Raw genomic sequence first — 25507 nt, forward strand, 5'->3', positions numbered from 1 at the left:
CTCTTGGATCAACACCTATCCTGTAGACGTTGATCGCCAGATACATATAGGGGGCTCTATCCAAGAACTGTTCCATTAATAATTATGTGTTTAAAACTCTAATGAATTTTCCTGATATACTACAAGAAGGTCCTAGATTCTTAAGTTTCATTTCATATCAATTCATATCAAGCGCCGATAAGACGCTCACCGTTTGGCATACTTTCCTCCTCCTTTTGCTGCACGTTCGGATATTCAGGGCCCATGGCTATTTTAGATGGCTTCGCTTCTCGGCAATCTTACGGATGCCGATTGATTCAACAAGAAATCACCAGAACTTGTTTTCTCCACTTGAATGCCCTGGTAGTTGGTAACGTCTCCTAGGCTCGTGAGCTTGAAAATTTCGACAGGCAGCGGTAGACCCGCTCGTATTCATCGTTGTCCTTGCCACGAGCATATCGTTGTAGCGACAAGGATCTGCCTTAGATTGCTAGTATCCTAGCTGTTTCAGTTTCAGTCACCGAGCAGATATGCAGACTTGACATCGAAGTGCTTGACTTGTAGGGATCGTCGAGCTGTCATCGAAGCCTTCAATCACTATCCTCGGACGATTCGCCTTCGGCCCGAGGATGCTCCTCTTCAACCTCAATGATTGGATCAACGATTTCTTCAGACTTCTTGGCCACTGACTTGAATGGATAATATACGACGCCTTCATCAGTACTTCCATTTTCGCAAACGTTTTAAGCTGGAATGAACCTGGTATCACGAGACACGAATTTTTTCGTCGCTAGATCCAGGAAACGATACCCCTTATATTGCTGCGAATAATCGACGAACGTCATTTTCATCGATTTTAGGTCCAGCTTGGAATGCTTCTGCGGAATCCACACGTAAGCTTGTGACCCGTAGACTTGTCATCTACGGTTGATGCCTAACGTTCTCCGATGTCCACAATTCGAACGGCGTCTTCGAAACAGCACTTGATGGCAGAAGATTCTGGAGATGAAAAGCTGTGTGATTGCTTCAGCCTAATACTTTTTCGGCATCTTGGCATCAAGTGACTGGCGCCTTCCCATTTCGACTAACGATCAGTTCTTCCTTTTTTTCTATCTTTATTAACGAGATTTTTAGCCCTGGGCTAGTTCATCTCGGGACCAACGGCTTTACTTCCCTTCCGAAGGAAGTCGTCACTGAATTTTTTAGTGACTAGTACTATCTCGGGGATGGGATTCGATCCCAGGTCCTCAGTTCTTCCTTTCCGATGCTCCGTTCTGCTGCGGCGTATGGCTGATCCTGAACTGCTGCCAAATTAGGAATCCGTCTTGCTTCTGAGGACCATCGTAACTTGCAAATTTGCGTCTAGTACCTGGTCCGCCACCGAAAGCGTCTCGAACAAATCTAACATTTCCATGATGTGCTTCTTGATGGCAAAAGTATAACGCATAGCGCACAGTTTTTTAAAGGATTTCCTCGACGTCAACATTGCGCGCTCTAAATTTCTTCTCAGGCCTTCACAGGCTTCCTTCGACGAGGTTGTGCCCTGGATCAGCTTTCGTTGGTTGTCGTCGACCAGAAGACCAACTATGGCTCTGGAATTCTGATCACTTTTCTTCCATGCTGCTACAACTGCTGCGTTTGTTTCCAATTCTTCTGGGCAGGTTCCAGTTACGTACTCCCAGAGCTATTCCCGAACCAGTAGTAGCTCTACCTTGAATTGAAGCTGGATTAGTTGCTTCCGTTCAATCGGTTTATGTCCAATTTTTCCAGCGATGTCATCATTGGCTTCGGAAAAATGATGAAAAACTCCAGAACGCGACTAACTTGTGCAGCCCACAGACGCTCAGACGGTTTGACCAACATTGACTCCGCCCCAGGATGATGCTCATGATGGTGCTATGATTGACCGTGTGTGATGCTGCTTGACGAACCAAGTTAACAATTTGTGAAACCGATTTGATGGTCGACGAATCGGTCGGAGAAAATCTAACGGGTTTGATTTCGCTTAAACCACCGGTGGGTGGAGCCAAATGTTTGATGAACATCGACGTCAGCATGTCAAATTGAAGCTTCGACGTCCCATGAACTGCCGATGCAGAAGGGTGGCAAGTCGAAATGCGTGAATTTATGCAGCGTCGATGCCATACACTCAGGCAAATTAATTAACGAATTCCATAAAATTTTCCCTTATGAAGCATTGAAAAATCTCTAAAAACCTATTTCAGAAGGCTAATATAGATTTCATATCGTTAAAATGGTAATCATAATTGAAAAAATAGTTAATTATAATGAACATTTACAAATTTCATTGCGCGCCTTATGATTTCCATTGCCGTCATTAGTCATTTCCTCAATGATACCATCTTTCATAAGGCTATTATGAATTTCATATTAGTTCGATAAAAAGCATAATTGTGAAGCATGATAGACCTCATTAACGTGTATCAATTTCATTAGGCCATCAGTTTCGTGTAATCGGGATACGGTAGTATAACAACATCACGAAACGTCTAGTCTTCAAATGCTATTTTCTCTTTGAAATAAGCGTTTTAAACCCCGTTTTTTCAACCGACGTAAAAGTTAACGTGAGAACTCATCTTCACGAAGTGCGGTACAGACAAATTGTTATGCGTAGGCGTTAAAAGTGTACGATCCAATGTTTAGTTAACACCGGGCAACAGCGGCATCATCGAGAACAATAAGCACATACAGCAGTGCGTAACGAGTAGTATTGTGTGGGTCAAGCAAATAACCCGAGTGAGAGTTTGTGACAATACGTGGTGAAAAAGTGCATGCTGAGACAAATTCGCGTGAAAACCGTTTTTTTGGGTTTCTTATTCCTCAATCCTCATCCTCGCAGCAGGGGTGGGTAGCGGGTGACCGCTACCAATTTTTTCTGCGTTAATTGATTTGTATCTCTTCGATCTGAAAAAAGTGCGTGTGATTGGCTGTGGTTGCTAAATGGCCTCCACCAGTGGAGGCGGCCCCATCGGGCCTTTAAATCGTAACTTCCCTGGGCTAACGGAAACGTTTGGAGCTGTAACAACGCTGCTTCTGATGGGTAAGAATGGATCAGCACTTCCAGAGGACCCCTTCATAGTTGGAGAAAGTGTCGAGGAATGGGCTGGCCCCGTTGAGCGCAGTAATATTGAAGGATATGGCACGAAGTACGTTATGCGGACTAGGAATCAAGCCCAAGTCGAAAAACTATTGCAATTGAACACTCTCAAGGATGGAACGGAAGTAAGCGTAATACTACACCCCAAGTTCAACACAAGTCGGTGCGTTATTTCCACTTACTCGCTAATCAGCATGGAGGAAAAGGAAATTCTCAACAAGCTTGCCAGTCAAGGTGTCACCGATGTCAGAAGGATCATGAAGGCAAAAAAAGAAAAAACGCCGGCGATTATTCTCACTTTCAGCCGTGCAGAATACCCACAGTCGGTCAAAGTTGGATTACTACAGGTCCCTACCCGACCCTACTATCCTAATCCATTACTCTGCTTCAAATGCTACTCCTACGGCCACTCAAGAAACAACTGCCCTAATCCCCAAAGGTGTTTCAACTGTTCGTCACAACATGAGGAGATGGATACATGCGATCAACCTGCCTTCTGCATCAACTGTGAGAAAAACCATCGACCCTTTAACCGTCAATGCGAAGTATACCGGAAGGAAGTGGATATTATCCGAACCAAAATTGATTTCAACCTCTCATACCCGGATGCACGAAAACGAGTCGAAGCAGGAAACGGAAGCTATGCCAAAGTGACGGCGCAGCCTCGTTTGGATAAAACCCGCTTTGATGCTATGGCTGAACAAATTAAGAAGCAGCAAGACATGATCGAAAAGTTGGAACAGCAGCTACAGAATCAGCGAAGTTTGGAAGAAAAGGTGACAGAAATGCTTGAACGTAGCAAAGCAAAAGAGACAAAAATCGAGGAACTCCTGAAATATGTACAGCAGCGTGATGAGAAAATCAGGAAATTGGAAGCGCAAAACAACAACTTAAAGCGTCTCCTGGATGGAATGCAAGCAAAACAGCGGAGTGAATCGCTAACCAGCGAGCCCAGCTTAGAAATGGAAAGCATAAAGCGAAAATCGAAACGCCACACTCAGCCAATAGACCAACAACAAGTATCCAAGGGATCGGCCGGCATGTCACCACCGCCGAAAAGGACCTCCTCTAGAACCAGAAGCCCTATCATGACCAGGCAAACGAGCAATCAAGAGGATACCGCTAAATCGAACTACATCGCAGAATCCAGCTTCAAGTCAACACCACCTAACAAATAATGGCCCAGAACCAGAATCAATTAGTTACGCAATCAACCAACAGCATCCATCCCAAAATCAACAACCACCGGTTTGAAGCGTGCGAACGTGTAGTACCACCTTCACTTCGTAAAGAAGCGCAGGGGGAAGAGGAGACTGTCCGGGACGTTACACCCCAACCCGTCGATGGTAAATCTTCCTCTGCGGCCGGTTGGCACGCACCGCACTCTCAACATCAATCTCAAACAGATCAGCAGAATACAAATCATCCCTCCACTTGTTCCTTACATACCAAAAATGTCCTTTCACATAATTCCCTTAACCCAACCTCTGAGGTTTCAATGAGCGCACTTTCCAGAGCCATGCACGTCTCAACGTCAGAAAAATCAAATATGCCCAAAGAAGCCCCATCTGACGGTACCTTGAACTGTCTGCCACGAGCCGCTCTGACTGACGCCTATCAGTATGATCTTTTCTACAACCATATGCAACGACCAGGATCTTCTGAGATGCCCACCATAACACGATGTCGAACCTTCCCACCAACAAACGCCTATAACCCTAGTGCTGAAGAACAACAGAAATCAGGTTCCGAAAATCTCATCATAAATGATCGCAAATACGGAGAATCATACTCGAATCGTCGAAGGTCTCCAACAATCTCCACGAATGACACCTTTTCTGGTAGCGCAACAACTAGACTCGCACTCCAGTGGAATATAAACGGCCTGTTCAACAACCTAGGCGATCTTCAACTGTTAATACATGACAACGCACCACAGGCAATAGCACTTCAAGAAATTCATTGCCGGAATGCTCGGAACTTAGATCGCTTACTGGAAGGAAAGTATCGGTGGTATGTCAAAACAGGATCCACACTTTTCCAAAATGTTGCCTTAGCTATACACCAGTCCGTGGCGCACACTTTCGTTCCACTCAATACGGCTCTCATAGCCGTAGCTGCAAAAGTTCACCTGCCTTTTCGTCACACAATCGTGTCCATCTACCTTCAAAATTCCGGAATTTCAAATCTAGAGGAACAATTAGCGAGTCTTTTCGATCAACTGGAGAAACCCTTGCTCGTTCTTGGGGATTTTAACGGGCATCACTACGCATGGGGCTCACCGAAGACTGATGGAAGGGGTGTCGCCATACTGAACACGGCTGAGCAACATGATCTTATCGTGATGAATGATGGTTCGCCCACATTCCTCCGCACCAACTGCAGATCGTGCATAGATGTATCTCTCGCAAGCAGTAATATCCTTGCTTCTCTAAATTGGTACATTCACTCGGATCCAATGGGAAGTGATCACTTCCCAATTGAAATTCAGCACAATGCCCCCCCACCGGAGACAACCCGTCGTCCAAAATGGAAACTCAACGAAGCAAACTGGGAAGGATATGAACAAACCATCACATCTCTAATAGATCCCAACCGCGAATATCAACTTGAAGAACTATCCAACATCATAATTGATGCTGCAACGAAGCAAATCCCGAAGACGAGCAGTAGACCCGGAAGAAAAGCTTCACACTGGTGGTGCGATGAAGTGAAAACTGCAGTGAAAGCCCGTAGGAAAGCTTTGAGGGCGGTGAAACGTATTCCCAGGGACCACCCCAATAATGATGCAATTCATGCCGAGTACAGACGACTTCGAAACGAGTGTAGAAAGACAATCAGAGAAGCAAAACAGAGGTCTTGGGAGAAATTCCTTGATGGTTTCGATTGTGAGCAATCAACGAGTGAAATGTGGAGGCGAGTCAATGCACTATCTGGTCGAAGGAAATTGAGAGGGATTGCTATTTGCCAAGATGATATCATATCTCGTGACCCAACGTTCGTTGCTAATAACATTGGAAAATACTTCGCTAAGATTTCATCACTTGCTGAGTATGAGGACAGTTTCCTAAAATTCCAAGAAGATAAGAATTGCACGCTATCGAAAATTATCGTTCCGAACGATGAGGAAAATAACGACTTCAACCAGCCTTTCACCCTGGAAGAACTTCTCTTCTCTTTGGATGCCAGCAACGGAAAATCGGCTGGGCCAGACGGGATAAGTTATCCGTTACTAAAACGTCTGCCATTACGAGGTAAGATTGCGTTATTAGAAATGTTTAATGCTATCTGGAAAGCCGGAAGTTTTCCCCCGGACTGGCGTCACAGTCTCATTGTCCCGATCCCAAAAAAACAGGCAACGTCAACTAACCCCCAAGACTTTAGACCGATTGCACTAACTAGCTGCATCTCAAAAGTTTTGGAACGCATGGTTAATCGCCGACTAACAACAGTTCTCCAAGAAAAACAACTCCTAGACTTTCGACAGCACGGATTCCTCAAAGGACGTGGCACGGGATCGTACTTGGCATCGTTCGGACAGGTATTACATGACGCTCTCTCCAACGGACTACATGTTGATATAGCTGCATTAGACCTCTCTAAGGCCTACAATAGGGTCTGGCGACCCTCAGTATTGCGCCAGCTCATCAACTGGGGCATCGTAGGAAACATGGGGAAATTCATTAAAGGCTTCCTGGATAGACGAACTTTTCAAGTGATCATCGGGAACACTTTGTCAGAAGAATTCATCGAGGAATCAGGTGTACCGCAAGGATCCGTACTAGCCGTCTCTCTCTTTTTGGTGGCTATGAATTCCGTCTTCAACGATCTCCCCGATGGTATATTTATCTTCGTGTACGCCGATGACATAATTCTTGTCGTTGTTGGTAGAAGTCCCAAACTCATACGGCGTAAGCTCCAATCAGCGGTGCGTAAAGTCTCGAAGTGGGCAATTTCCTGTGGCTTCAAGATGGCTGCGGAAAAATGTGTAATTTCACATGTTTGTAACTTTAAACATCACCCTTGGACAAACCCAGTAATTGTCGATGGATGTGAGGTTGCGTTCAAAAAAGAAGCAAAAATCCTAGGAGTTGTCGTCGACAGAAAATGCAACTTTGCTTCGCATTTTTCCTTCGTGAAAAAAGACAGCGAAAGCAGAATACGCCTAATTAAAGCTATAAGCGGAAGGCACTCAACTAACAACCGGAGGTCGCTAATGAATATTGGTCGGAGCATAATAATCAGCAAGTTACTGTACGGCCTAGAAATTACAATCCGTTCAGCAACGCTTATGATCCAAATGTTTAGCCCTACTTACAATAAAATGATACGTCTCACTTCTGGTCTACTTCCAAGCTCTCCGACTTTGTCCACAATGGTTGAAGCTGGAATACTCCCTTTTGAGTACACCCTAACTGCGGCAGCAAGCAACAGAGCGATAAGCTTTATCGAAAAAACATACGGCGCACAAAGAGATATTTTTATTCTCGATGAGACAAGAAAGTTATTGCAACAATATACTAATATTGACTTTCCCGAAATAGCCACACTCCACCGAGTCGGAAATCGACGATGGGATCGTCCTAATCCCAAAGTTGATTGGTCAATCAAACGAGAAATACGGGCAGGCGAATCACCGGAAAAAATTCAGGCGATTTTCAACGAACTCATTGAGAATAAATACGCTACACACTGCAAAATCTACACAGATGGTTCACGCTCAAATGGAAAGGTTGGCATTGGTATATCTTCGCCAATAGGAAATTTCGCACGCAGATTACCCGACCAATTTACCGTCTTTTCGGCAGAAGCTGCGGCAGTTTATTTTGCAATCAAGAAGTGTACAAGCATCCCCAACGCATCGATCATCTTTTCTGATTCCGCTAGTACATTGGCTGCATTAGAAAATCCGCAACAAAAGCATCCCCTAATCCAGGCTATCGAAAACTCTATTCTACCCAACACGACTCTTTGCTGGGTTCCAGGACACAGTGGCGTTAGAGGAAACGAGGAAGCAGACAAGCTCGCTAGCATCGGGCGTACATCAACGAAATGGAATCTCGGAATACCTAGGGCAGATATGAAATTAGTAATTCAGAATGCACTACAGGATGCATGGTATCGAAGATGGGAATCCAACAATGGTGAATTTCTGAGAAAAATCAAAAATACTGTGTCAGAATGGTCAGACAGAAAAAATCGAAAAGAACAGAAGATCTTATCTCGTTTAAGAATAGGGCACACAAGAGTTACACATGCACACTATATCTCCAATTCAACTAAAACAACTTGTGAAACCTGCTCAGTCCCTCTGACTGTTGAACACATTTTACTGAACTGTCAAAAATATGCTGATATACGTAACAATTTGAACCTACAAGATAGTATAAGAACCGTGTTAAGCAATGATGTAAATGAAGAGGAGAAATTGTTGAAGTTTTTGAAAGAAACCAAATTGTACAACGAGATATAAAAATTAGCCTTAAACGTTTGAAGAGGCGAACCAGCTGCGAAAGCTGAAAACCTCTATAATAAAGATAAAAAAAAAAAAAAAAAAAAAAAAAAAATTTCATTAGGCCACCTTATGATTCACATAGCTGTGACTAGCGTGAAAAACTCATAAGGTTGTTATTATGAAAAATTGCAATTGGAAGCATTGTATTGGACGCTGATTGCGGATTTATGTACGGAAGCACCACCAATTTGTTCGGATGTTTCCAAAGGAAATAAGTTGTCCAGTTAAGGGGGAAGGAACTACGGCAATGAACAAAGGTGGAAATTGTAAAAAAATAGAAAAAGGAAAATTAGTTTAATAAAAGGAGAATGAGGGTTCTGATGTATTGCATATTTCATTATTATCTGTTTTGCTTTAGAAAATGGCTGTAAAAACGTGTAAAAATCGAATTTGTATCCTTCGTCTCGTCGCAGCTAAATATGCATCAGCACTTTACTACATATTGTTGTAAATCGAGTATCAACACGACAAAGTAGGTGTAAATACGATTTCCACACGTTAGGAAATTAGTTACCTACTATTAAGTAGGTGAACACATAGGGAATTCTGTAAATATTCAGAATGAAATGTTTTGTCCACGAGGTATAAAAAACGAACTGTGGAATAATAATTAGTGTCATAAAAACTAATGTAGTTTATACTGCTAATAGAAGAAATTCTTAAATTATCATTTCAATTTTCATAATGCTGTTTTATGAAATAAGCAAGACACCTCATTGGCATGATTCAGATCAATTCATAAGGTGAATCAATGAAATACTTACCGATTTCTTGTGGCAAATAAACATAAGGGAAAATAATGGGTATTCATAGTATTTTTGCCTGAGTGCAGTGATCTAGCAAATGTGCGCTCTTGAGTTGTTTCTCTGTATTTCACTAGCGTTTCTAACAATCTTTAATAGTTTTCTTTATCAAATTCACCAGCGACTCTTTAAATATTCCTCAAGCTATTTTTCCAGAATTATATTCAGGGAATCCATTAGCAGTATTACCTATGATTCAATCAAAAGTTCAACAAGAAATTCCATGAGGGATTGTACCAGGAATTCCTCCAGGTAATCCTCTTGGAATGCCATTAGGAATTCTACCGAAATTCCTTCATGGATTTCATCGGTTATCTCCAGAAATTTAATAAAGATTTTGTCCAGTGATTTAGCAAGGGATTCCTGTAAGAATTTCTTTAGAAATTTCTTCCGAAAGTTCACCTAGAATTCCTCAAGCGTGCGGTTAGTGTTACCATCGATTTAGCCGCATCGATTCAAGTAGGGGCTGTCCATTAATTACGTAAGGGTTTATGGGGGGAGGGGGGGTCTGAGATTTCTTACGAGCCATACAATTTATTTTCAATTTTCATACAAAAAATCTTACCCAGGGGGGGAGGGGGGGTTGAAAAATCCCGAAAATTGTCTTACGTAATTAATGGACCGCCCCGTAGTGTGGGCTCGATTTCCGCTTCAGTTCGGAAAACTTTTCGTCAGGAAAGTATTTCAACTGTTCCACTGGACGTTGCATGCTAGTCCGTTGTCTAGTGTATATCGCCCACTGGAAGCATTTACGTGTTGGTGTCTTTTAACTTCAAACTTCCATTCCACCAAGAAATCCATCAAATTTCTTCCTGATGGAATGAGTTCCTACAGGGATTCCATCAGTAGTTCCTCTAGGGATCAGAAGTTTCTCCGGGAAATCCATCAGGGATTATTTTAAAGATTCCGCCTTCCACTCTTTCATGCATTCTATCAGGAATTCCACTAGGGATTCCATCACAAGTGCTTCTCGGGATTTCATCAGAAGTTCCTTCAAGAATATCTTTAGAAATTCATTCAAAGACTTCATCAGGAGTTTCTCCAGGAATTCCATCAAGGATTCTATCAGAAGTTCTTCTAGAGATTATATCAGGAGTTTCTCGAGGGATTCCATCAATATTTCTTCTGGGAATATCATATGGAGTTCCTCTACGAATTCTTACAGGATTTCCAACAGGAATCTTATCAGTAATTCCTTCAGCGATTTCACCAGGAGTACCTTAAAGAATTCCATCAGGAATTCATCTAGGGATTTCATCAGGAGTCCCTTCAACGATTCCATCAGGAATATCGTTAGGAATTCCTCCAAGGATTCCATCAGGAATTCCTCTGGAGATTCTATTAGGAATTCCAATAGGGATTCTACCAGGAGTACCTTTAGGGCTTGCATCAGAGTTCTTCCGAGAATTTCATCAGGAGTTCCTCCAGGGATCCCATCAAGAGTCCCTTCAGAGGTTCCACCTGGCATTCCTTCAAAGATTCTATCAGGAGTTCCTCTAGATATTATATCAGGAGTTCCCCGAGGAATTCCATAAGGATTTCTTCTAGGGAAATCATAAGCAGTTCCTCTAGGGATTCTATCAGGAGTTCCATCAGGAATCTTATCAGGGATTTCATCAGAAGTACCTTTAAGAATATCTTTAGGAATGACTACAAGAATTCCATTAGGAGTTCCTCTGGATTCCATAAGGAGTTTTCTTCAGGGATTTCATCAGAAACTCGTTCAGGATCATTATTTATTTCTTCAGAAATTTCAACAGGAGTTCTTGTAGAGATTATATCAGAAGTCTCTTCAGAGATTGCACCTGGAACTCCTCTATGGATTACATCAGACGTTCTACTAGGGATAACATCAGGAGTTCTTTTAGGGATTTCATGAAGAGTTCATTCAGGGATTTCATTAGCATTTTTCTTAGATATCCCACCTGGAATACCTCCAGGGGTTCTATCAAAAGTTTCTGTAGGGATTCCATCAGGAGTTCCCCTGAATCTTTTAACAGGAGGTCTTGTTGGGATTTCATCAGGAGTTCCCGTGGGATTCCATCAGGAATTCCTTCAGAGATTTCACCTGGAATTCCTACAGGGGTACTTTCAGAAGTTTCTTCAAGGAAAGAACCTACAGGGATTCTTCAAGGAATTCGAAATTTTATAAAAAGTGCCGCCAGGCATATTATTAGGAATCCCTCCAGGGATTTCCTCAGGAGTTCTAATAGGAATTCCGTCAGAAGTTTCTTCAGAGGTTCCATTAGAATTCTACCTGGAATGTCTACATTAAGTTTATCAAGAGTTTCTCTAATGATTCCATCAGAAATTTCTCCAGGGATTACATCACAAGTTCTTTCAAAAGTTGCTGTAGGTATTTCATCAGGGGTTCTTCAATAGACTTCATTGGGAGTTTCTGCAGGGTTTCCATTTCGTTATAAGATTTCATTACATCTTCTTTTTTCTGGCGTTACGTCCCCACTGGGACAGAGCCTGCACATTGCATGATTTCATTATGAAAAAACCCTCCTGATATTCCATCATGAACATCTTCTGAGATTCTAGGTTTATTCTGGGTTCCGTCAGGCTATTTATTACGGATTCTTTCGGAATTTATTGAGGGATTCTACCTGAATTTTCTTCTTAGGGTTTCTCTAAGGAATTCTTCAAGAGATTTTTCAAGATAGTCTTCCCGGATTTTTTATAAGGGATTCCTTCCGAAATTCCTAAAGGATTCAATCCCGGAAATGTTCAAGGGATTCCTTCGGATTTTTCAAGGAATTTATCGCGGAATAACTCCAGGGATTTTTTGCGGGTTTTGTTATAAAGATTTCACCAGAAATTTCTAATAAGAATTTCACCAGACATTTAGTAATCCACCAGTATATCATCCAGTGAATGTTCCAGGAGTTCCTCCTGGGATTCAAAAAGGAATTCCTCTGATAATTATTGAAAGGAATTAATCAAGGGATGCCTCCCGATATTCCTGAAAGATTCTCGAGGATTATCAGGAATTCCTCCAGGGATTTTGTCAGAAATTTCTTATAAGGATTTCATCATCGGAATTCATCAAGAGATTCTTCCCGATGATCCTTAAGGAATCAGTCCAGGAAATGCTCATGGGATCCCGCCGGATTTTTTCAATGAATTTATCGCGGAATAACTCCAGGGAAGGAATTCCTCCAGCGATTTTACCTGGAATTTCTTTTTAAGATTTCATCATGAATTTGTACGTGTCATTTCGGAATCCACCAGTATATCATCCATGTGACTGTTCCAGGAGTTCCTCTTGGGATTCAAAACAGGAATTCTTCTGAGAATTCCACCAGAGGTTCATCCGTGGATTCCGCCAAGATGAACTCCAATTATCCCATAAACCTGTGGAATTTGACCACTATTTCCTATAAATATTACACCAGTAATTCCTTTAGAAACTTCACCAGTATTTTTTCTGATTATTTCACATTTAATTTTACGCGAGAGAAGTTTCTTGAGAAATTTCACAAGGAGTTCTTCTAGGGTTAACACTGTGAATATCACCAGAGTTTCGCTAGAATTTCCACCCGAAAAATCATCAAAGTTGCACCAGAAGTTCAACAATAAAAAAACTTCAGAGGTTTAAATAGGATTTTCCTTCAAGATTATCAGAAATCCTCCAGGAAATTAACTGATAATTACTCAGAGGATCAAACAAAACAATTCTCTGAATGCCTCCTAGTTGAATCCCTGAAGTGGAAAAGATTTTTTTTTGGACAATTTATGAAAAAATCCAATAATTCATTTCTGGAGAAATCCTTGGAGGAATCACCAGAGAAATCACTGGAGAAAATCCCTTGTAATTCCCTGGAGAAATTCCTTAATATATATCAGGAAGAACTTTTCAAACAATCCCTGAAGGAGTTCCTAAAAAATTCTTTAAGATTCCTGGTGGATTCCTTGGAAAAAAAAATGCTTCAAGAAATTCTGGAATAAATTGATGGATAAATTCCTTAAGGAATCCTCTGAGAAATTTATGATAGATTATTGAAGTAACCCCCGTAGAAATCCCAAGAAAAATGCCTTGTAGGTTCCCTTCAGAGATACATAGAAGAATCTTTGAAGGAGACACTGGTGGAATTTATAAAACAATTTATTGAAGACTAGTGACCTCGGCAAACTTCGTCTTGCCATCAAGTAGGCTGTTGAAAAACGCTATTGATCGTCCCATTCAAAATGACAGTTTCGTTCGCGCTAGTTTTTCCAACTTTCCCGTTGAATATCTTGGGATTGTAATACACACAAACACGTCGGAACCCTTGACAAACAAAACGGAGAAAAAATCATTCAAATCCGTTGACCCGTTCGTAAGCCATTTCGTGACATACAAACACCATTCCATTTTTATTTATATAGATTCCCTAGAAGAATACAGGAGGATAATCTGGGAGAACCTCTAAAAAAAAATGCAAGGAATCACTAAAGGTATACCTGCTGATATCCCGTGTAGAAAGTTTTGATGAATTCTTCTGCAGTATTTCTCGTGGAATCCCTGAAGGTTCCCTGCTGAAATCCTTGGAGGAATTCTTAGTGGAATCTCTGGAGGAACTCCTTGATGAATCCTTGAATAAATTCTGCGTAGTATCATTGTAAGAGTTCCTGCAGTAAATCTCTGCATGTACACTGTAAAAAATAATGAAGATTACACGTCATGTAAACTTCATTTATACGATGCAAACATGCCGTCATGTAAATTTAAATCCGAAATCATGTAAAAATGTGTTATATGTCATATAATCACTCAGGATTCCGCTGGATTACATGACATATCATTGAAGTTTACATAACATAGAATGTAAATATCCATGATATTACACGCTCCAATCATGTGCATATGTCTCAGAAATTTACACGTTTCTTTCTAACTGTATATTTGTGTATTTCTGTAGGAATTTTTGAAAGAATTTTTAGAGCAAATTGGTAAAGGATTTTCTGGAAAAACCTATGGAGAAATTGATATGGAAATCATTAGAATAATCAGTGGAAGATTTGTGATAGAAGCATTAAGGGTGGCCAGTGAAATGTCAATTTCAAATTCCCGGTTTTCTCCTGTTTTTCCCGGTAATTCAAAAATATTCCCGGTTTAATGATATTTTAAGAAATATTGTGATTTTTTTACCGTTTCAGACGACTTTTAAGTACGAATTTTGGTCATAAACCAAAGCATTTCTATTGGGGGTAGCCGGAAATCAGAAATTTTGCTGCGCATTCAAATTTTCTGGGCTTATACCGATGCTGCTAAATTCCAGTTTGATCTATGAAACGATATCTTACGGTCATTTTAAGTAATCGTGGAATTTGTTATGAAAAAGTTCAGTGTTAAAAAAAAGTTTGACCCTTGTTTATATTATGGGATCGAGTCAATCTTTGAGTGAATCATAGTTTAAATTTTAAACGGTCACAGATTTGGTAGACATATTCAATTGTTCAACATTTCGTACCATGGTCATCAGCATAGAATTTTTTGTTATATCCCTACAAATTTAGAACATTTTCTGTGGGGACGGACCTGGTGTAGTGGTTAGAACACTCGCCTCTCACGCCGAGGACCTGGGATCGAATCCCATCCCCGACATAGTCACTTATGACGTAAAAAGTTATAGTGACGACTTCCTTCGGAAGGGAAGTAAAGCCGTTGGTCCCGAGATGAACTAGCCTAGGGCTAAAAATCTCGTTAATAAAGTCAAACCAACCAACCAACCAGAACATTTTCTCAGGGCTATTATTTTTGATAAAAAATAACAGAATTTAATACTAGTTTTAAACGCATTTAATTTGATCTTAGTGAATTGCAAGCTTGCTTAGAGAAATTTATAACATCGAAACATTGTAATTTTTAACATAAAATGCTTCATGAAAAAAATATGAAAAACTTTTTGCAAGATATTTCTTCATTGAAAGTTTTTAATTTACTGGATTAGAGCAAGTGGTAACATTTGTATAAAGAATATATTCTTGACTTTATTGACTAACTTGGGATTCGAATTCAGAAGCTTTTGTAAAAAACCCACTAAAGTATAGATCGTGCTGGTTAAAACATTACTTGGTATGCAAAATTCCCCCGGTGCTAATTGAAATTCCCGTATATTTCCCGGCTTTTTCCCGATTTCCCGGTGCGCTGATCACCCTGAGCATTCTCTGGTGGAAATTCTTGGTGGAATTTTCGATGGAATTGCTGGATTTATTTCTTGGAAGGGATTTCTTGATCAATCTCTTTAAGAAGTGGATGGATTGGAAGCATTGGATGAATTACTGAAGAATACCAATGCTTCCTTCAAAGTTTTTTTTTGTACAAATCCATGGAAGAATCTGTAGAAAAATTATTAGAAAGAATCGCTGAAAAATTTCCTTGAGGAATTTCTTAAGCAACTCCTTCTGGAATTTAAAGAGGAATCCTAGAAGGACAAAAGTCCTTGGAGGAATTTTTGGTGATCAATTTCTAGAAGAATCCCTTGAAAAGTATCTGAAAGAATTTGTAATGTGATTCCTGGGTAACGCGTGATAGACTCCTTGGAACTAACTTCTAGAGGAATCTTTGAAAAAATTGTTATAGCAATCTCTGAAGGAATTCTTAGAGCCTTCGAGTAAGCCCTAAAGAATTACTGGAGAATTTTTGAAGGAATCAATGGAGGAAATCTTCAATAATTTTTTGAAGAACTTTTGAAGGAAAAAAATAATCTACCATCAAGGTGAAAAATTAATTCTACTACTTAAAATCAAAATGGCGTCAAAATCCAAGATGGCCCCCAGATTTTATCACTCAAAATAAAACTTGTTTTTTGCATTGATTGCACTCACCATTTGCGTCAAAACCGTATAGCATGATTTAGAAAATCGTTCATTTCATAGGGTAACTACCATTGCTCACCTAGTTTGTGTAGCCTATTTTATGCAATTTTTCCTCAGCTTTCTGATGGGATCTCAGAATTCAAAACGAGCGGTGCGCTAATGGTGGAAAAACGTGAAAAAAATTTCTAACAAAATTCAAGATGGTGGCCAAATTTAAAATGGTCGCCAAAATTGTTTTAACTTCATACGTAAGAATATAGCTTTCAATATTATTACATATGATACATATCACGTGAAGAAATACCCAAAATTTATTAAAAAAAAATTAGCTTTTTCGCAAACTGTTTAGCTAGCTGGCGTAAGAGGGGTCCACAAATTTGAGAAAACCGAAAAAACCACCCTTAAGTTTTATCGAAAACTAGCGATCAGTGACATAAAATTGGAATTCTAACGATGGGTGCCGATTGCGGCCTGGATTCAGCGAGAATTGCTTAAGGAATCTCTGGAAGAATGCCACCTGGAAGTATGTCTGAAAAAGTTTTTTTTTTCCGGGGGAAATTCTGGTTGAATCTGTCGATAAATTTCTAGTGGAATTATAGATAAAATTTGTGTTAGAATCCCAAGATGAATTTCTGGTAGAATCCTTAGTATAACCCATGAATTCCTGGAGAAACTTTTAAGTTGAATAACTAGGGGAAACCACCAATAGATTCCGGATAGAAAGTTTGAAAAAAAATCCCATAGCCATTGCCATATCGATGACTGCTCAGAATATTCCCCGACAGAGACCCCTCATATTTTCAGAATTTTGCCGGAATACTTCGTGCGAATTACAACTGGAATTCCTCAATATCAATTTCTTGCGGTAAAAATTTTGAAAGTTCTGCTCTTCCTTACTACGATTATTTAAAAAAAAAAATCGTTAAAATATTCTTCCCCACAGCCACAGATTCCTAAAAAAATACAATCACAAATTCACTAAACTTGCCGAGATCATTCAAAACATGCGAAGAATTATCGTGTTGCTGGAAAAAATAACAGTCGGTCAAACGGTCCAAGGGACCATCGCGGTAGCCATGAAAGACAACGTTTACTATGCCTCGCTAACTCGATGTCGAGATACGGAATATCGACTAAAGGGAGAGTTGACAGTACTTTTAAGCGAGATATCAGTAGTATGCCAACGCAATCACTTACGACCGATATTCTGATATTTTGACCAGTGATAATAGAAGTACAGTCAACTCTCCATAACTCGATATTGAAGGGACCATCGAGTTAGGGAGGTATCGAATTACAGAATTCAAAATCAGTGCAAATGCGATCCAAGGGACCATCGAGGTGGCCATGAAAACGAACTTTTACTATGGTTCTCTAACTCGATATCGAGATACAAAATATCGAGTTAGGGAGAGTTGACTGTATTGACCAAATTAAATTATTGACAAGAAATTTGAAATATTTCCTTGAAGAAGAAAATTTTTACCAAAACAAGTTAGGTGAAGATTTTGTATTATATATTTTTTAAATTGATCTTTTACTACAGTCAACTCTCCATAACTAAATATTGACGGAACCATTGAGTTAGAGAAATATAGAGTTAGAGCATCTTTAACGGGAGCGACTATTTGGGTGATTAAAATGATCACCCCCAGAGTTGTCATTTTAGTTTAGTCACTCATTCTCACACCGGTGGCTACCATATTTAATAACTCGTTTCCGTACCGGTCGTTGCTTTTTGGGATAACATATGAGTTGTGAAAATAATGGTGATCAATTCAGGTTGGGAATTTTTGTAACTCTGCTGGAATATCTATTATATTCTGGTGCGGAATTTTTAGAATGCCATCGGAATCCTTGGGATTCAGACTGGAATCCTTGGGATTCCGACTAGAATGCTTGGGATTCCGACTGGAATCCTTGGGATTCCGACTGGAATCCTTGGGATTCCGACTGGAATCCTTGGGATTCCGACTGGAATCCTTGGGATTCCGACTGGAATCCTTGGGATACCAGCTGGAATTCCAGTCAGAATCCCGAGGACTCTAGTCTGAATCCCGAGGATTCCAGCCGGAATCCCGAGGATTCCAGTCAGAATCCCGAGGACTCTAGTCTGAATCCCGAGGATTCCAGCCGGAATCCCGAGGATTCCAGTCGGACTTCCAAGGATTCCAGTCGGAATCCCAAGGATTCCAGTCGGAAACCCAAGGATTCCAGCTGGAATTCCGAGGTATCCAGTCGAAATTCCGAGGATTCCAGTCGAAATTCCGAGGATTCAAGTCGAAATTCCGAGGATTCCAGGCGGAATCCCGTGGATTCCAGTTGGAATTCTAAGGATTCCAGTCGGAATCCCAAAATCCCATAATTCTCCGAAATCGAGGATTTTCGAGTATTTCATAAACTTCTATCGGATTTCCAATAATTGCATCAGATTCCTAGTATTCTTATCAAAATCTTGAAGGTTTACCCGAATTCTCAAAATTATGAAATTTCTACTTCATGCGCATCAGATTACTAAAACTCCAACCAGAATTTCATATCCCACACCGTATATGCTTGAATTCAAATCGAATAGCAGCGCAACTATCGCGCTGCTAAATTTGCTCACCCGATGCTTTCCGAAAGCAGCGCTGTCATTTTGCTACCCCGGTTAGCAGCGCCCGGTACGGATCAGCGTAATGATACTGCGCTATGTAATTTAGTTTAGTCGCGCACCGTTACGACTGCTCTTACAGAACACAAAACCAGTGCATCTGCAATCCAGGCGACCATCGAGTTAGCCGTGAAAATCAACTTCTACTATGGTTCTCTAACTCGATATCGAGATACGGAATATCGAGTAAGGGAGAGTTAACTGTATATCAATAACTGGTTGGGAGAACTTTTACATCGGGCCATGAACTATATACCCTTCCCAAAAATTTCAAAATAGATGGTTTCATCAAATTTAATAAGACTGGCAACTCTGCATTGATTCAAAGAAAAGAAACAAACAGCAAAACACATCCACCACAGAAATGAATCATCAATAAATTTTTCTTCCTTTATCATGCCATGCCGATCATAATGTGCAAGATTATTCATGTTTTACCAGTCCAAGGGTCACCTTCCCTTGTAATCTGTAAGTTTTGTATCCCGTTTTGGGAACATAATAGGCCGTCCTTGCCTAAATTACGCTTCAATTTTTGTAACCTCTTCACATAGAGGAGCCCCAAAATATCCCCCCTTACTGTCTCGGAAAACAGCTGTTCCGTAAGTGGAACAATTTGCTCAAATTGTCGCGAGAGGCCACAGAAAAGCAGCAACCTGAAACGCAATCGACAGCTTTATCAGCTTCCAAGGAAGCGCTGCTCTTTGTTCTCGCTTCTGATATCATTCTGGCCTACTGCTCGGAAGCCATATTCGAATGGAAAATGCTACTGCAGTTATAAAAGTCTAATGACCAGCCTACTAGATGCTGGTAGCGTACAAGGACAATTGAGATTTTAGGAATACCGAGGGAGTCTTTTGCGAAGTGACCAAGTACAATCTCGAGCAAACAAGATTAGAGCTGAATCGAGATTACACAATTACCCCTCCGAAGGTACTTACCACCGCAGATTGCAAATCCGGTCACCAGCAGAAGCGCAAAAGTTATCAAAGCCTTCATTTTGTATTCGCCTACTTTTCCGAAGAATCCAGTCAGATGATCAGATTGAGAACCACACTCTACACACCGGGGAATAGATCACAGTAGGCAGGCACAGTATTGCAGTAGCTTTCTGCCGTCCGGTCTCTTATATTTCACTGAATCCGCGTAGCACACAGCACCAACGGATAATGGGGAGGAAATTTTATTCTGTACAGACAAGATTCAACACCGTTCACCTTCTGCGAACTGCGACTGATTGATAAATAATACACACTGTACTCTGCTGCGGAAGGAAAGGTTCTTTGCTTTGATGATGTTGATGGATTAGCTCAAAGCAGACTGCACCACTACATTGATAAAATGACATTTACGCGATGCAGTTGACTGACAGCATGAGAAATGCAGGAGTCATGCATCCACGAACTGGTCTAGACCAAAATGCATTAATTTAGTTCGGTTTTATTCCCGCACCATAAAAGATTTCTACACAGATCCTGAGTGACCGTTTTGATTCAAATTCCGGAAACTACCTTGTATGAGATATATTTCATCCCACGTACATCAACATTTTTCGATCAAAAGTTCCCATACGGTTCGCATACTGGCAACAAATGTTTTCAAAACTGTACAACATAGTTGTGGTCGCTAAAATCACAGCTAATGGTGTAATTAGTTGTTCTAATGATGTCATCAATTCGTGCAATAGAATGATCCAAGATATTGGGCGGTATGAATAAAAAGCGTTGAACTTTACTACATGTAGCATCTACTCAAAAACAATATCCACAAAGTTTACTACACTTTTGGTATGAATAAAAAACCTTTCGAACATGTAGTACCTACTACTGTGCTACTACTTTCGAACATGAGCAGTGACTGATGCTGCACGTTGAGAAAATTCTATTCAGAGTGCAGAGTGATGCTGCACGTTAAGAAAATTCCATTCATAGTGACACTTAAGATCAATAAAATCATGCATATATGCCAAATTTGCCACTTATTCACACGACAAATCATGTGAAAATATTAATATTACTACATTCCCGCTATACATTGCGTTATCGAGCATTTACACGATTTGAAGTATAAATTGGCGATAAATCTAGCATTCCCTTTATGTGCATGTGGATTTTATGATGATGATTACAAAGATATTCCTGAGAATTTTTGAATTTTAGCTTAAGATCTGTGTCCTATAATGAGATCTTGATATTACACACACTAAGCTCATACGGTGAATTTCACCGTAATCTCAACAGCTGAACAGTTCGGTGAAATAAAACACCGTAATTCCGTCGAAATTTTACGGATTCCTGTGATTTTTCACCGAATCTGTAAGAATTTACCGTATTTCACCGAACTGTTCAGCTGTTGAGATTTTACAGGAACCCGTAAAATAATTTAAGTGTGCAGCAATTGTGGAATTAGTTCCTAACATTTTCAAGATTCCAGTACTGAGAATTTGATGCAATAACGGTAGAATTTTGAGCACAGACAAACAGACGTCACACTCTCAACGCTGTCCATCGACCAACTTCTTAACGATCGATTCAAATATTGGGTAGGTGGTCAATCGAGCACCCGCAGCGCTCGCGTCGTTTTTGTTCGTGTTTGACGTTTACACATCGGTCAACTACAGTGTTTATAGCATTGGGCGTACATGATTTTGCGACTATGATTTTGATCGAGATTTGTTCTAAGTGTTACGTCTGTTTCTCTGTGTTGAACTCCGATGATGGATATGGAATTCTTAGTATTTCTGTGGTATTCTCGTTATTTCGGTAGGTTTCCTGGTAGTATCCCTGGAATTCTTAGAAATAAAATTAATTCTCACAATAGTGATTGAATTAAGGATTTTCTTTTACATTCAGACATTCAAAGGTTTATACTAGCGATCCTTTATAAGAGAGATTTGCGGAAGCTGACATTTCTGTCAATGTGCGAGCCAATCGAGCAGCGAGAGCTGTCAAAGCGTGAGCCAAACGAACATGCATTATGTTAGTTTTGATTTTTTCTTGAAGAGTACTGTAATCCGCTTGGAATTACTTCGGTAAAAGTAATTTTGCATGAAGCAAAAAATATGAAATATTATCCTTTTTTAAATTTTTGTCAATGCGATTTTTATTTGTTGATTTTTTTGCTGTTTATTAGTTAAGAAATGCAGCTCAAAGATCTATAACGAAATAAAATACACTTTTTAGCAATGAGGAAGTCATGTCCGTGTTACAATATTATTCTCGACGCCCAGAAAACTCAGCACTGCAGGCTTGTTGCCAAATCATTCCATTTAACTTACGCTTATCTCTATATAAAGGATCGCTAGTTCATACTATAATTTATTTATTTATTTATAAATATCGTCTTCGACCTACAAGATCGTACAGACTACTGATTAATGAAACACTTACAAGTATAATCAAATAACACACATACAAATGCCGAAGTAACAATGCAAAAATACACATTGAACAAAAACATAAATAAGATAGGTAAGAATTACATATTGAGGTACATGATTCAAGCATTTTACAGTAAAAAGTGTAGAACTAGCCCTCGTGCGTTAAAATACACTCAAATAAAGATTTAAAAAAAAAAAAAAAAAAAGTAAATTAAGGAGTAGGTCGATTAACTCGGGTTGATGGTCGCCACGCTGAATTATGGAAATCTCGGAATTCACGGCATCGTACTCCGCTCGGCCAATTTGAGATCCTTAACGCAGTATCGCGAAACTGGTCATCGATGGTTACTTTATACGATACATAGTGCAGGGTTGAAATATCCTCAACTTCACGCACAGTAGACTGGCCCTTAAACAAAAAAGCTGAAAAACTCAACGGGGCACCCCTTAGATATGTGACTTAGGGTTAGAAAACAACTCTCTCAAAATTTCAACTCATTTGGTTGCTCCCCCAGCTGGCGCATTCAATTCGAAGTTTGTATGGAATATTTGTTTCAAATATACTGAAAATTGACCCTATGCCACTGCTTCGTTCCGTAGACTGGTAAATCGCGTTCAATTGAGCTCAGAATGACAAATTCACTTGTTGATACCCTAATGAACATAGTTACAGAAGGTTGTATATGGTTTTAAGCTAATTTTAATTAACCTTTCAGTAGTTGAAAGTTAGGCTTAGATCAGCACTCCCGTACAATCACATATATGCATGCACCTTGTACCGCTACTCGCCCAGCGTCAAAGGTGGCTATGATGCGCTTAGTGGCTACCACCCAGCTATGTTGCAGAAATACCAAGCATTATTGCAAATCTACTTCAGATAGTTAAAACACCAACTTTCTCAATTTTAATCATAATACAACCTTCTACAATATTGTTCGCTATGGTATCAATTAGTGTTTTTGACATTCTGGGTTCAATTGAACGCGATCAACAATTTTCCTGATCCAAACAGGAGATGATGTGCTGTTTCCCATATGTGTGAGCTGAAAATCCCATATTAACTTCAATTCAATTGCGCCAGCTCATGGAACGACCAAATGAGCTGAAATTTTCAGGAAGTTTTCCTCTAACCCTAAGAAATAATCCTAGGGGGTGCCCCGAGGAATTATACAACTTTATTTTTCTCCCATACTGAGCTGAGCCAGTCTAACGCACAGTTACGTCCGGTTGAAGATTTTTTCTGAAATCTCAACGGAACTGGAAATCAAAAGGGTCTAAAGTTTACAAGAATTCCAAAGATTCGGAAAAGAGACAGAAATACCGCCTCGAAGATATCCGAATGATTTCAAAAGATTAATAGCCAGATCAAATACCGGATTTACAATATACCCAAAAGAATCCCGGAATTGTTATAACAAATCTAGAATGCCTATCGGAAACCCAGAATTACTATAGGAATTCCAGAACTCCAAAAGAAATCAGAGAATCTGGGATGTCAGTCAGTCAATCATTCTTACATAAAATTAAGAATTACTCTATAATTAGCTGAAATCCATCCGACATCCGAGAATTCCTAAGAAACAACATAATTATCGTAATGAGTATCTTCGTACCTGCCACACGATATTCACATGCAAAATGGTCAATTGGCATTGAAAGCTCTCAGTTAAAAGCTGTGTAAGTACTCATAAGAACACTAAGCTAAGAATTAGGCTCTGTCCCAGTTGGGACGTAACGCCAGAAAGAATACCAGATCTCTCAAATAAATTCAAAATTCCTTACCGGAATCTCAAAATTCTATTCGAAATATCAAAATTTCTACGGAAATCTCAAAATACCTTTCGAAATATCAAAGCTGACATCGTTTTCCCATGATATTTACTCAAATTTTAATTATTCCATTCATTTCAACAATCTCAAAGCATGAGTAGCAACCTCTGAAGCTAACTACCAGTAGCTTTGTAGTAAATGCTACCTTTATTCATAGCAACGTGTTGTTTGTAGTATGTTCGAAAGGTGTAGAAAGAGAAATGACACAAACATGTTCCACTCGTGTTCCACATATAGCGTTTACTACCGATAATGTAGTAAACTCAACTTTACTACATTTTATTCATATGGCCCATTGTCACTCTCAGGTCGTGTAATGTTAGTGTTTGTAACTATCATGCCGTATGATTGTAGAAGGTCCATGTATTCTTCCTTGTCTCGGCTGTTGCGGTTGATTGCCACATTCATGTCACCAAAGATAAATATTGGTTTGGGAAGGTTCGAAGAAGCCAAAATTTCTTCCAGGAGGTTTCGGAAACGAACAAAATCAAAATCTGGAGGACGATATATACCGTGAATAGAACAAACGGAACTGTCCATTGGTATCTGTAATATCAACCAAACTCAACTATATATGGTGATAACCATAAATAGTTGAGTTGCTTATGATATCGTAGCCAATGCCGTTTCTTGCATAGAGGAGAATCCATTCATATTGTAGAAACTCGACCTGTCTTGTTTGATGCACGTTTCGCAAATTATCAGGATATCCACAGGAGTACCCAAGTTATCAATAAATATGGCTAATGAATCAAGTTTTTCAACATTATTCATGCCGCGAATATTGATCTGCCGCATATTAAAGCAGAATTCACGTGCAAAAATTGATCGCTGAAATGGTCAACAAAAATGTTACTTTCCTTCAAAATGTTTTCCATGGTCATGTCGTACATTTTCACAACTGTTTAGATTGCTAATTAGAATGCCCAATTGACTTAGACGTCTCTCTAATAGCTTAAAGGCTGGTTTAGTTCGAAAAACGTTCACAGGATTGTGCCCCCTTGTGTTTCAAATAAGAGCGGTATTTGTAAAATCCTCGTGGGAAAAAAAAGTCTACTACAGTGGGGATTCGCTCGTTGGAGGTCCGCTACATGGAATGACTCGATGGTTGGATGTTCTATTTTAGGGGGTTAACTTAAGCGCTCGCACCGGCAATTTTCAGCAGACCAGAAATGCGCTTGGTTTTACCACAGACAAACAGACGTAACATTTAGAACAAATTTCGATTAAAATCATAGTCAAAGGGACATGTATGCCCAATGCTAAAATTAGTGTGTTTGGCCGATGGGCCAACAGATGGCGATAGTGTGTAAACGTCAAACGCGAACGAAAATGATGCGAGCGCTGCGCGTGGCGGATTGGCCACCTACGATATTTTTGAATCGACCGTTAAAAAGGTGGTCGATCGACAGTGATGAGAGTGTGA

The 25507-nt window shown here is 40.0% G+C and overlaps 1 protein-coding gene across 1 annotated transcript in view; it reads right to left on the reverse strand.

The window, feature by feature from the left end:
* The window catches only part of LOC5573863 (lysosome-associated membrane glycoprotein 1), a 49878-nt gene extending 29734 nt beyond the window's left edge, over nucleotides 1–20144 (reverse strand). Inside the window, exon 1 of the mRNA XM_001654844.2 lies at nucleotides 19814–20144. Coding sequence (XP_001654894.1) covers nucleotides 19814–19871 — 58 coding nt within the window. The 5' untranslated portion in view covers nucleotides 19872–20144. The remainder of the gene's footprint in view (nucleotides 1–19813) is intronic.
* Nucleotides 20145–25507: the final 5363 nt, after the last annotated feature.

This window comes from Aedes aegypti, chromosome 2 (assembly GCF_002204515.2).
Source record: "Aedes aegypti strain LVP_AGWG chromosome 2, AaegL5.0 Primary Assembly, whole genome shotgun sequence".
NCBI lineage: Eukaryota > Metazoa > Arthropoda > Insecta > Diptera > Culicidae > Aedes > Aedes aegypti.